Source organism: Bemisia tabaci, chromosome 2 (assembly GCF_918797505.1).
Source record: "Bemisia tabaci chromosome 2, PGI_BMITA_v3".
NCBI classification, from domain to species: domain Eukaryota; kingdom Metazoa; phylum Arthropoda; class Insecta; order Hemiptera; family Aleyrodidae; genus Bemisia; species Bemisia tabaci.
The window spans coordinates 43115592-43129272 of record NC_092794.1 but is presented as its reverse complement, the minus strand read 5'-3'; the positions used below and the strand labels follow the sequence as shown (position 1 = coordinate 43129272).

Sequence of the window (13681 nt, the reverse complement as noted above, 5' to 3'; positions counted from 1 at the left end):
CGCGCCCCACTGCTCTTCTGCCACTGAGCTTCTTTGCCAATTGAAGGAAAAACGCCGTATGAATAGTGAGGTTGTCAAATTTTCTGGAAATCGGGCGATTTTTTCTTCAATTTTTTTTTTTTTTTTTGGATAGAATTTTATTTGCAGTCGAGCGTTTTGTGATTCTAGCGCATTGGCAGTCGGCCTAGAATTTTTGATATAGACAATGTTTGTATGGTCTCTTTAAATTGGCAAGGGTAGAATAATAAATTCAAATATGATTTGGAAAAAGAATATTTGAAGCACTAAATTAAGAAATACTTTTTTGTATCCATACAAAAAAAAATGTTTTGAAAAATACGTGTTAAAAAAAGAATACCGAGGACTATATATCGATGGCCAAAGTTGGAAACCACCAATACCGTTTGTGGCGTTGCTGACTTCCTGCCGTACTTTATTTTTTCTTCGGAAAACTGGTCAACGTAATTTCTTGGAAACTTCTTTGATTTTTCTTCTTTATCGGCAGAATATTCTTCATAAATGTTAAGCCATAAAGTTGACTTGTTTCTCTTTCAAAAAATAAAAAAAGAGTGGAAAATTTAAAACGCCGAAATTGAGATACGTGATTTTGTACTTTGACCATCGATCAGCACCCCGCAACGACTGGTTTTTTTTCCACTCGCGATCAGCTGATCTTCTCACCGTTGTGAGAGTCGCGTTGGCCATATTTGGCACATGACCTGTAGCTGTGCCGGCCAGGCCCCATTTTATACGCCAGCTTCCTCTGCTTGATTGCACCTAATCCATTTATTTTTCTCTCGAATGAATACAGCCACGGTCAATGTCTCAGCTTGTTTCGTATGCACTCCAGTCAAGGATTCCCCCTTCATTTTTTATACGGCAAGCCTCACTGTAAAGTCGTCTACCATAATTATTTTCAACTGGTGTCGAAAAACGTGTTGAGCACTTCGTCTTCCGAACGTGCAGAAGTTTGATGAACTCACACACGAAGAGAGACCCTTTATTGATATCTTGGTCTTGGCAATGGTGGAAGTTTTTCCTTTCGGGACTCCAACATTCAACTGTTGACTTACCCACTAGGTGGATGTTGAACAACGTGTTGGATACATCCGTTTCGCAAACACACAGAAGTTTGATACCCTTGAAGAAATCCCCTTTAAGAATTTTCGTACATATCGCAGTTTACACGGAGTTATGCCTTATCCGCACAAAAAACCTCTGTTCCTGTCACTTTCCCAGGAGAGTTTGTGCGAAAATGCCGATCTGAGATTTTGTGCGGAAATGCCAATATAAGATTTCTGTGCGGAAAATTCAATGTAAGATTTTGTGCGGAGATGTCAAAATCGGAAATTTTGTGCGGAAATGTCAACCTTCCGTTTACACATCCATTCAGAAGGGTTTTTTTTTTCTGAGACGCTTTCTTTTCATCTTCTCGAGGACGGTGTCATGCAGTATCTCTGCGCGCACAGGTCCTGCGTTATTTACATCTGCGGGCACGTTCCAAGTTTAACTGTCCCGATAAAAACTCCGGGACACTAAACTCGGGAGAGGAAAGTCCTCACTCCTTCCCCGCACATGGGCGTTCCTGCTCCATTGTTTTACTATTAGCATGACACAGCACAACAGAGAGCAATGCCGCCGCTTGGCACTTTATGCCCTGTCACACCACCACGTGGAGAAAAAAATTTCGGGGAGGGGGCGAGGTGGAAGCCATAACATCGACGACACAGGTAAAGTTGGTTCTGTACGTGTACAGGGTGTTCCAAGGTTGACAGTAGGGACTGCATGAACATGTTCTAGGGGCCAAAATTAAGACTTTCCTCTTCTATACTTTTTTTTTTTCTTTTTCTAATACTAAAGTGTCTTCAGTCGGAAAGACGACCCCCCCCCCTCCCCAAATAGGTTCCGGGTTCGAATCCCGGTGGTGGCGACAAATTTTCATGGAACTGGCGGGTGGATCTGCAGAAACAGATTCCACTCGGCCTTAATCCCTGATTTGAAAGCCTGGAGCATGGATGTGCACTAACCCTAACTCGATGCTCTTTCAAGGTTGCAGAATCCTCAAATGGATTAAAGACCTCAAATAACTTTAAAAAAAAGTTATCAGGTGAAACTTCGCAACGTTGCGATGTAATTAAGCCCTTTTGGCTCTCATCCCTCCGTTTGGCATTCGCGCCTTGCAGTCGATGTTTGGCGGAACAATCGGGAGTATGGCCGGTTGATGACCGTTTGAATGGGACGGAATTCCGAAGTCGAAGGATCAAGGCTCCTTTAACGTAAGGCGTATCTAGATTTCCACATGAGCCCTGTTTTACGTATAAATCCGTGTTTTCTGGGGCTCATGTGAAAATCTAGATACGCCTTCACGGCGAAGGAGCGGCGATGTGTGAACACGGACGCGAGCGTGATCCCGGGTGATTTTTGCCTCCATGCCAGGGCACCGGGCAGTGGCGTGGCGTGCTTTGCGATATATCGATTGATCTGTCATTCAAACCTATGAAAAAAGATCGATTATCAGGGCGTTCGCAGCGAACACCTTAGTAATCGATTCTTTACCATAGCTTCAAATGGCGAGATATCGATAATCGATCATTCACGCCACGCCACTGGCACCGGGCATCGCGGGCCGGGCACCCGGGTGAAAGTCGAGTGAGAGGTTATGAATTGCGAGTGGAGTAAAATGACGGACGCTCATTCTTCTTCCTCCGCGCGGATGCGGGGTGGAGCCAAGCCAGAATGGTCAAATGCCTCCTTTGCACATGACGAGCGGCGTTGAATGGTGCCCATTTCGACGCCGGTCAAAGGCATCCTGGTCGTAAGTATCCGCGACGATGATGTCTGGCTCGATCGTTGAATCGTTATCGAATGACCTTGATCGATAGCTCCCTATCTTAGCAATGCTATATATCGATCAAGGTCATTCGATGGCGATTCAAAAATCGACCCGCTGGTCCTGGTTGCCGAGTCGGAGGAAATCGTCTCTTGAGTCATCGACTCGAATTTAGTGACCCTCGGGGCTGCAGAAAGTCCCGCAGATTTCATGGTTTTTTCTGAATTCTCAAACACATTTTGGCAAAACTCCCAGGCTAAAAACGCCAGGAAGAAATGCCAGATGGTTGGAAAGACCTAGTTTGGAATAGTTTTTGACGTTTGAAACGCCAAATCTCCTCTAGGACACAGTAGATGCAATTCAAAAATTTTTTCTGGACATTTTCAGGAATTCTTTGACTGTCGCAAGGTGTTAAAACTGTTAGGTTGTCAAAAAATTTTGAACAATATTCTATGCCGGAGTCCATATAGCGCCCAAAAACCCCGAGTGATATGAATGCGGAGCGGAATCTACGCTCTTAACGGAGTGACTTTCACTATTACGGAGCGGAATCGACCCTTTTTGCGGAGTGTTATCTGTCATACGCTTTCATGGTGCAAGTTCCACTTCGGATTCATATCACTTGGGATTTTTGGACGCTATTTAGACACAGGTACCAGATTTTACTCCGCGATTTTTTGAAGTGTATCATACTGATATCATGTTGGTTCAGGATGATATCATCCTGATCCGGAATTATATCATGCTGATCGACTTAACCAGGATATTTTTTTTTTTGGGGGGGGGGGGGCGAGAGGGGTAAAATAGGCTACTGAAGTGAAATGCACTCCGAATTCTATTTGCAATGCAAGCCTCGTCTAAAAACGCGAAGTTTCCACGTACAACACGGACTCGCCGATCACCTCAAGTTTTCGGTCGGAGCCTAGCGTGATGAGAACGAGTTGGCCTCTCCCATCGTCGCCTCCTCAGACATAAGGGCGTATCTCAATTTCCACATGAGCCCCAGATAGCGTGGGTCTATGTGTAAAGCAGGGCTCTTGTGGAAATTGAGATACGTCGTTATGCTAGAGGGGCGACGCCATCTCGTAGGCAATGGATATCCTTGCTGACCCAATCCTCCGCCTACTGCCCCAGCTCCACACACTCGCCACGCGTAGCTGCCAAATCGCACCTGATATCACTCGAATCGAAGGGTTGTAGCGGTAGTAAATTACGATGCAATGCCAAAACTTTTATCTGGCCCCAGAGCACGTGAATTGCGGCACCGCCTTCGATTTTTATTTCTACCTTTTGTTTCGTTTTTTCTTCTTCTTTTTTCTGTTTTTCACACGAATGTCGCGTCGGTGCTTTTGTTAAGAACAATCTGACAAGCAGTGCTATCGACTGCTCTGGTGAACCACCCTGATAACCTTATAGGGTCGTCGCGACGCGATTACCGACCGTTGGCGGATCCTGCTGTTTCGCTGTAAACGCCCCGCATTAGTCCAAGCCGCCATCAATGGGTCGCGTTATCGTCCGAGTACAGTGCGCCTTCAATTGCGGTCGACGGCAATGTGACCAGCACCAGAGCTCGAATAGTTATCTCGCAAAACGCCTTGCAAAACTCTCGTCATGCAGCGTATCGATGGCCAAAGTGCGAAACCACGTATCTCCATTGCAGTGTTCCAAAATCTCCACTCCTATCATATTTTTTCAAAGAGGAAGAATCGATCCTAAAAACTTGAAACTTTTACAAAATAATCTACCTATAGAGAAGAAAATTCAAGAAAGTTTCAAGAAATAACGTTTAATAGCTTTTCGAAGAAGTAATTAAGTATGACAGGAAGTCTGCAACGTCGGAAACGAAGATACGTGGCTTCGCATCTTGGCAATCGATATGCTTAGTTACGTGATTCTGTATGGGTTTTCTTGTAATAGAGCAGTATGGGTTTTCTTGTAATAGAGCTGTATGGGTTTTCTTGTAATAGAGCAGTATGGGTTTTCTTGTAATAAAGCAGTATGTATGGAAGAAAAATACAAAATTTGGAATGGAGTTACGGCGTTTGTGCTGAGGACGGTAGCATAGAACTTTCATTGACCTACGGGATCCATACAGAACGAGGCAACGAGGCAGTATAATCACCCAAAAGACAATCGTGCGCGGCCTTGTCACAAATGATTTTTTGAAAGATTTACTGATACGGCTCGAAGCGTCACCCCTAATGTCGCCCCTTCCTGTCATCATAATTAAAAGTCCATCGAGGAGCAGCGACCGACAAGAGCCGAGTGCCATTCTCACGGTCGGCAATCCCAGGTCTCGTCTAGTGTGCCTGTATACGGGAGAGTATTACCATCTCTGTGCCGCTCTGTGATTGGTTCATCAGTTTCAGGTTATCGTGGAGCTCCTAATCTGGGCCAATATAAACAAACCCGACCCAGAGGAATGCGTATTATCGGCTGAGAAATGAATGATAATCACACTCGAAGGTTAATTTTCGGCAAAAATATCCATCATAGGTCGATCCGAACTCAATTCAGAAGTTGATCATAAAAAAATTTCAATCACACCCAAAACCACGTCTAGAACTTCGTAGAACTTTGTCGCCATCTTGTTTGTTTACATTGGGCCAATCTAAGAGCGGAGGGGATGGGGTTTGTTTACAAAGGTCCAACTTTGGGGCTCCATGACAGATCCAAATCCAATCAGAGAGTGGCACACTTTTTCTGTAGTAAAAGGATTGAGATGGCAATACTCTCCAGTACTCAGGTAGAGAGGCGGATCCAGCAATTTGGCAACATCGGATTTCCTCCATTTAAACCTATGCTAAATAATCGATTCTTGTCGGAGCACCTGGCCACTACAAGAATCGATATATTTCCATAGGTTTCAACGGAGGAAATCCGGTGTTGCCAAATTGCTAGATCCGCCAATGCTCAGGTACTCCAGTCTCGTCCATATAAACGCATGTAAAAAATCGGAGGTCATCGAAGCAAACTATTCGATTTGTATGATGGATTCAAATGAAGGAAAAAACAATGTGACCGCCTCGCGAGAATCCACACTGGCCATCGATCGGCGGTCCGAATTTTGAGCGAGTGCATGCCAGAAGAGAATATTCACCCCGGTCAAGGAAGCGGGGCGCGACCCGCGAGTTGAACGTCCGAACCGACGAATTGCGCTCATTTATTCAAGTACCCTCCCCCTCCCCCCTCTCCAACTTGTTTCCTTTTTCCGTGGCTCCCTGCCCCCCATCCCCTAATTTATGCCCCTAAACCCCCTCCGCGGAACCCCAAGGAGTCTTGTGGCCGGCCCGGCCGTCAAGTCTTTATTCGACGCGGAAGTTTTGCTCGGTCAAGTAGTCTCGCTAATCCCGTTAGTATTTCAGACGGTACCTTTTCCCCACCTTTTTTGCGCGAGTCCTCGATCGCCGCAAAAAGGTTTAGTCTGACGGTTCGGGCAGGCGATACCTCTTCCGCCAACTTTTTCCTAGCCATAAGAGGTGATAATCGGTGTGTAAGTTTCGTTCGATGAAGTAGTTCTGCATACTAATCTCAAGTAGTTCTGCATACTATTCTCAAGTAGTTCTGCTTCGGGTTGTTCTGAAAGAGTTTTACATTATCGTAGAATAATTGCTCCGGCGTGAGCTCTATAAATTTTAACATTTGCAAAAAACACTGACTTTTTAAGCTGTTAATCCTCGAGTCAAAAACTGGCTTCCAGCTAGCCTTTACCTATTTATTTACCTATTTAATTTTGTTTGCTTAGATTTAATAATAACTACAAAGAAGAACAAAATTAAAAATGAACCTAAATGCGTAGAATTTTTAGGCCGTGTAAAAATTTAACTATAAAAATATACGCAACTATAAAAAACTCGGATTGGATAAACTCTACGATTAGATAGTTTTAAGCTTTTCGAGCGTTAAATCCTGGAGTTGAAAACTGATATTCCTAGCATTAGCATTGAGTTTTAAGCCATATTTCCTTTAAAAGTGAAGTAACTCAAGCCCTTCATTCCTATTTTCGTCCTAGCCGTTCGAGTTCATACTCGGTACTAGAATTGTGTTTCATTTAGTTCTGCTAATCCATTGTTTTAGTGATATAGTTCCTGTGACACCTCTTAGCCCCATATTCTACCGCATCATTAAAACAAAAAAATAAAATAGGTTCATTCATGCGTCTCTCTTTGTTGTGTTTCAAGTTCAGAAGTCCATCGCCGATTTTGGAACATGTCGATTTGCTCAGAATTAGTGTCTTCGTCGTTTTTGTTTGATTGTTGGTTGTCTCTTGATTTTCGAATGCTTTTCACTTTTTAACAACTTGTTCGGCATTGAGGACATGAGGGACGTTGGATACTTTTCCTTTACACTTTTATTTATCATTGACATCGTAACTTAACTTTGAAGGACTGTCAAGTTGTGCACACTCTAAGTTACTATGCGTTCAAATATGGTAAAACTAGAAAATCACTATCTCGATTTGCGGCGATGTATGAGAGCTGATTTTGAGGGTGAAAATAGCACCATTATTTCTCGTGTAATTTTGCTGAGGTGTAAATGATTAAATTGCTGATTCCTCGCTTGTGCAGGAAATCTATTCTGTGCCAATGTCGCAATCGTGATAGGTGTTTTTCCTGTCCTTTGTCGATTTTATCGAATGAACGAGGGTCACTTAGGTCCATTTTTAAAACGCATTTACACAACCTAAGGTAAAATTTTCCCAAGTGTAAGATTCTAAACCGGTCGATCTGTTTATCCAGAGTGCCATGAAACCACCGGGTGGATACTGCCATGATTTATTCGGGGCTTCTTTCAATGGATCGCCGTGCCACAATAGGTACTACACGTTTCTTTAAATTTATTTTTTTCTGTATTATTGTGTTTTCAGTTGTGTTTCTCTTACAGTGTTAAAAATTATGTTACTTTTAATCACTTTTTTAAACCTGTATGTTTTGTCTCTATGGTCATTGATTGAGTATTTTCGGGGAAAATCAGAGAATCTGTACCAGAAACCGTGAATCACCTCCTTTACCTCTTAGAGTTAATGTTATTCAGGGTATCTAGAAGTACGGAAATAGTACTGATTTTTCAAGGGCGGTCGAGGAGTACTGAAAAAGTACGGAAATTCCTTAAAAAGGTCCAGAATTTTTTTCATTGTTTGTCTTTTTTGTAGCAACTTGAGCGAGAAATTCAAATGCGAAAATTTTTCGAATTTTGTCAAATGAAGGTACTGAAAAAGCACTGAATTTTTTTGTTGAGGAGGTAACGCTCGTGGAATCAAAAAGTTTAATTTGAACCAAAAAATTGGCTAAGAGCTAAAAAAAAATGATATTCGCATCTAGATCCCCGAAGAATTATATAGCTTTTCTCAAGGAAATCCCTGGTATGTGGGGAAAAAACTTTAGTTTCTCATCAGGGAATGAACTCCCGGGAATCAGGGAAAAATCAGGGACGTGCATGCATAGTCAAGAATCCTAAACACCATGGATAAGTGTGTAGTTTGTGACTTTTTGTGAATAGAATCGAAACTAACGCCCGACTTTTTTTTTCGTGTGTTGCAGAGTCCTCAAGCCCCCCGGCGGCGGAAGCTCAGACATCTTCGGATCCCCGGAACCGCCGGCGTCGCACTCCCTGCGGAAGACGAGGACCTACGACCAGACCCCCAGTGGCACGGCGATGAACGGGACCAAGAGTCCCACCGACTCGACCCCCTCCTCCGCGGCCAGCTCCACCGGTAATAATTCACATTTCAACTCCCAAGAGAACCTCAACGGGGACGCCCCGGTCTCCGAGCCCGACGCCGCAACCCCCCCTTCCACCCCCGACGAAGCCCAGGCCCCGACGCAAGCGTCCGAACCCGAACCTGAACCCGAGTCCAAACCCGAGCCCGAATCGGAGCGAGTGGAAGAGGTGGAGAGCGCTCTGTCCGAATGTTCCATTCGGAGCGAGAAAGTCACGTGCGGTGCCTCCTCCGAGACCGTTACTGCAACGACCAATGGTAAGAAGTACTATCGCTCCGATTCCCACTCGCGGATTTTGGGCGACGGTTCGGAGTCGGACAACGCGCCCTCCAACGGGACCAACGGGCAGGCTTTTCGCCGGAAAAGCAGCGCCGCCGATAAGACAGGTGAGATCCGCTGCTCTCGGCCGGAGAAGAGTGGAGAGGCTCTCCTCCGCGAGCTGATTATTGAAATTGATAGACAAAGCGATGGACAAAGTAGACAAAGAGAAAATAGAGCGATCCTATCGATGGAACCGGGTGGTTGCAACACTGGAAAAATTTAAAAAAAAAAAAAAAAAAAAAAAAAAAAAACACATTGGATCTAGAGTCCAGACTCTTAAAAATATCGACAAGAAAAAATACTCCAAACCAAGCCTCTTAATTTGAGCGGATTTCCTTTTGATTTAAGCTTAAATCTGATTGAATCAAGAGTATTTTTTCTTGTCAATGTTTTCAAGAGTCTGGACTCTAGATCCAATGTGTTTTTTTTTTTTTTTTTTCCAGTGAATGGACAAGGAGGTAAGTAAAAGACTAACTAACGGCAAACCACGAGAGACCCTGTCGTTAATGCTAACGACGGCAGATCCAAGGGGGGGGGGCATAGGGGGCGCACACCCCTTTCCCCGTTCGCTCCCAAAAAAGGAGGCAGAAAAAAGAAAGCAGGAACGGAGGAAAGAAGAAACAAGGACGCTTATTTTTGGTAATTATTCATGACGAAAATGACTCAAACTGCCCTTTAGATGCTTTAAAATTTCGAAAATTTTCTGGGGAAAGCCCCCGGACCCCCCTTCCGCCCCCTCCGTTCGAAGTGTCTGGATTCGCCTATGATCGTTAGTCTATCATATTCTCCTTTAGTCTTTACTTAACTATCACCCGTTTCAACCAACAGGATCGATCCATTATCTATTTGTCTTCTTCGTCAATCACTTTGTATATCAAGTTCAATAATCAGCCCGCTGGAACGGAACAGGACCACAAGACACGTTGATAATGGACCATCAGACAAGGTTTCAATTGAAGCATTCTGATGTATGTTTCCTCCTCATTTCACTTAGAATACAATTTGCTCAGTGAAAAAGACTGAAATCAACGGGTTTAATTTAAATAGGTATAGGGATTTTGAAAACGCTGATTTCTCACCCACAAATTAAAGGAAGGAGGTGTGGTGTATCGATGAGGGCTTTTTTTTGGCCCACCTCAGCTGAATTTCCTCATCTCAACGATTGTTTGCTAATTGAAGGTCAATTTTTTCTGGAATGCATCATGATTTGGTCATTTTCGGTCTCTTTACGGATCTAATACTGGCCTAAACATGAGTCTGAGGGACGATTTTGGCAAAAAAATTCTAATTTTTCGGTATTCGACCGCAAGCTCGCATTTTTTTTTTTTTTTTTTTTTTTTTTTTTTTTTTTTTTTTTTTTTTTTTACGAAAATCGGCCTTCAAAATCATGTGTAGGCCAGTATTAGACTCGAAAAGAAACCGAAAATGACCATAGCATGTTGCACTTCGTAAAACATGGACCCTCAATGAGCAAAAATCGTTGCATTGAGGAAATTCAGCTAAGGTGGGCTCAAAGGCGGTCCTTTTTGAAACCCTTCCTTTCCTTATGTATCCATCAAGTTCTGCAGAAGTAAAATTGATAAAGAAATATGCATCATGATGCTAAATTTTCTTCATTGTCAAGTGGTCTACCATGGAGCGGCGATGGTGGAAATTTTTTATTTTGGTAATATCTTGAAGCTCCGGAACCAGCGCTCATAGTTACTTTGATCCTCATTTTAGCTGTTGCTGTTGGTATCCAGAGAAAAGAGTTAAAGAGTTAAGAGTTAAAGAGTTCAGGAGTTAAAGAGTTAAGAGTTGAAGAATAAGAGTCAAAGAGTTGAGTCGATGCAAAGCTTCTGCACTGAGTGACGTAAGAGAATCAATAATTTAACGACAAGTATTGATAAACGTTATTTTGAAAGCAAGGGGAAATGAGGGAATTTACCCCGTGCAGTTGCCCTTGTCTGTGCATTATGCGAAAAGCCGTGAGGAGCAGCCTCTGGCTCCAATCTCAGAAATTAATTTTTTTTTTCTCTTCTTTAATTGTCTTGGACTTCGCATTAAAAATTTCTCGTGAAAAGCACTTTCAAAACGCCTTGAAAAGTCGGACAAAAATCAAGAAAAATTCTAGAAATCTTGAAATCTAAGGGAACTCCTCGCCCCGAGGAGTATGGAATAATTTTAAAGCTTTATGAGGATTGGGTAAGGGCTCAAAATTAGAAATTTTCACCCATCGCCGAAGGCCGAAGAAGAGTCTCTCTTTCTCTACGCCCCTCGCCCAATCTAACCAAGAGTAAACTTTTGAGGGTCACATGCTCTGGGAACGTGTTGACCGTAAGCCTTTGAAAAACGATGGAATAAAAATGTGCATGCTGTCATGAAATCTAATCAAATAACTTTAATTAACAAAATTGTGTCAACAGAGGGTACTCAGGATCACCTAGGGTGGAATACACGAAGAAATGCATCCTCTGTGCCCATTCGCAGTCTTAAAATCCTTATATTTTTCTGTACAATTATTTCAGTTATTTTATATAGTAGGTTTTGAAAATTTGTTGGAATTTTACCGTTTTTTCTGGTAGAATTTTGTCCGTTCCACGAAACTTTCACACTGACCCTAAAGTGTTACGAAACGTATCTTACGCAAGTTTTTTTGTTTTTAATGAATCATCTGTCAAATAAGAAAACTGCAATTTCATTGCGATTTAGTCTAAACTTGCTGAGACTAACGTCATGAAGCTCGCGCCCTCAATCGATAGGGTGGGCAACATGCAATGCATCTTCTCAGCAATTTATTTCAGCGGGTAACCCGCCACCACCCTCCCGCATAAAATATCATTATTTGGACTTTCTTTCGCAATGGACCACTAGACAAGGTACGAATTTCAGCATTCTGATACATGTTTCTCAATCAAAATTTCACGTAGAACACGATACGCACAACGAAAATTACCAAAATCAACTCCTGACGAAGATATTTAATGATTCTTGATGCGTAAATTCAAACCACCCGCTCATGAAAACTCAATGCTCTACGTGATTCACATCGCGCGCTAAATGTTTATCATGACAGTCTCTGCGATGAAAAAATCTTCAACTTCAATCTTGACACTTTGGCTCAGCTATAGCAAATTACCAATAGTTTGAACAACACATGGTGGAAAATGAACATTGCTCGATTGAGAAGCTTGCTGAAACCGTTGTAGTGCGCGATTTGACTCACGTAGAGCTTTGAGTTTCTTGTGAGCGGGCAGTTCAAATTCCTCATAATCAGTGCGAAATAAAAACGTTAATATCTTCGTTAGAAGTTGATTTCGGTAATTTTCATAGTGTGAATCGTGTTCTACGTGAAATTCTGGTTAAGAAACATGTATCAGATTGCTTAAATTCGTACCTTGTCTAGTGGTCCATTAGGACTACAATTTCTGCCTCATCCGTCAAAACACTTATGTGCATAGGGAAACTAATAGTACATACGTTGTTTCTAAACTGAGCCAGACATTGTAGTTCCTAAGTGATAAGTCAAAATCAGTACTTTTTATGGGGGAGGAACTTTTGAGCTCGAAAATCAGCTCAAGCAGTAGGAAAAGTTGATACTCTAGTTATCCTAGTATTTAAGCACTGGTAATTTCCTCTTCTTTCCATTGTCTCTCTTCTCGCTATCGGTTTTGGACTTTTTTGTCTTGTTTTCCCTTCGGAACTTTTTCAATGTTGATTGACTTAGACCCAGAACTATGATAGTCACTCCGGGCTAAACTGTCTAAAGACTTTCAACATAAGCTTTTTCGGTCTGCTTCGCGTTCTTTTGCGCATTTGGTTGTTAAATCGTACTTTCATTTTCCTCTCTATTTTTCTTTTCTTGCTGCTTGCTTTATTTGTGTGGTTGATGGGGCTTCAAGATTTTCCATTTTATCTCTCCAACTCTGCAAGGTCTAGATTCACAGCCTCCAGAAATCCAGTTACAGGAGCTGGTTTTCTGTGGCATGATTATAGGAGGACCCCACGAAGAAAAGGTGAGGTTTATGTGATCGGTCGTTTTCACCAGTAGGTGGGTGAGTTCAAATAAGCGTCTAATCTGGTGTCCCGAGCTGTTTTAATCGTCATAATCTGAGAAACATGGGCAAATCAAATTTTTTTTCTCATTTTCCACACTATTGTTGACTGTTACATGCTATTTCCCACTTTATTTGGACTGAAATAAAAATTTAGGAGAACTTTGAATGTGCAAATTGCCTATATTTGTCCCAAATTTGCGTGTCCCCCGTGCCTGGTTCTTGACTTTAAATCGATGTTGCAGCATAACCAGAGTGATTATTTGAGAAAACTTTATCGGAGATGATAGGTAATGCTTTTGAATTTGAGAAAAAAAATATGTCAATTTTTTTTTTGCTCCATCAATAACTTTTTCACGCCCTAGAATCATTGTCCCGAGCAACAGTCAGCAACAGTCAGGAGAGACATGGCAACGATGTAATAAGCTCTAAATGATTGCCGTAACGTTGAGGTTTTTCCAAAAACGACTTTTTTTGTTTTGATTGAATAGTTCACACGTCGTAGATGGCAAAAATTCTGAAATTCGCAAATTTTTGTGCAAGATTAACGCCATTAACGATGCCAAACAGAATTCTATACACGATAACTAACAGGGCGTCAAGCATACACACACACACTAATATCAGCTCGTAAAATACTTTCGAAGTGTGCGTTAGGGAAAATTTTCTCTTATTCCGATCCTCTAGGATGTGCTACTAAATATTCCGTGAAAAAAAACACCAAAATTGTCTTTACTGTTAGAGATAAGCTTAAAAAACAGCTTATTCCATCCTGT

General features: G+C 42.3%; 1 protein-coding gene across 5 annotated transcripts in view; it reads left to right on the top strand.

Moving 5' to 3' along the window:
* The window catches only part of Jupiter (microtubule-associated protein Jupiter), a 197608-nt gene that overhangs the window by 176807 nt on the left and 7120 nt on the right, over positions 1–13681 (top strand). For 3 of the 5 annotated variants that reach the window (XM_072297355.1, XM_072297359.1, XM_072297358.1), the window contains exons 2-4: positions 7570–7646; positions 8371–8543; positions 12753–12866. In XM_072297355.1, the coding sequence (XP_072153456.1) occupies positions 7576–7646; positions 8371–8543; positions 12753–12866 (358 nt within the window). In that variant the 5' untranslated portion in view covers positions 7570–7575. The remainder of the gene's footprint in view (positions 1–7569; positions 7647–8370; positions 8544–12752; positions 12867–13681) is intronic. The other 2 variants (XM_072297357.1, XM_072297356.1) reach the window with 1 other exon arrangement.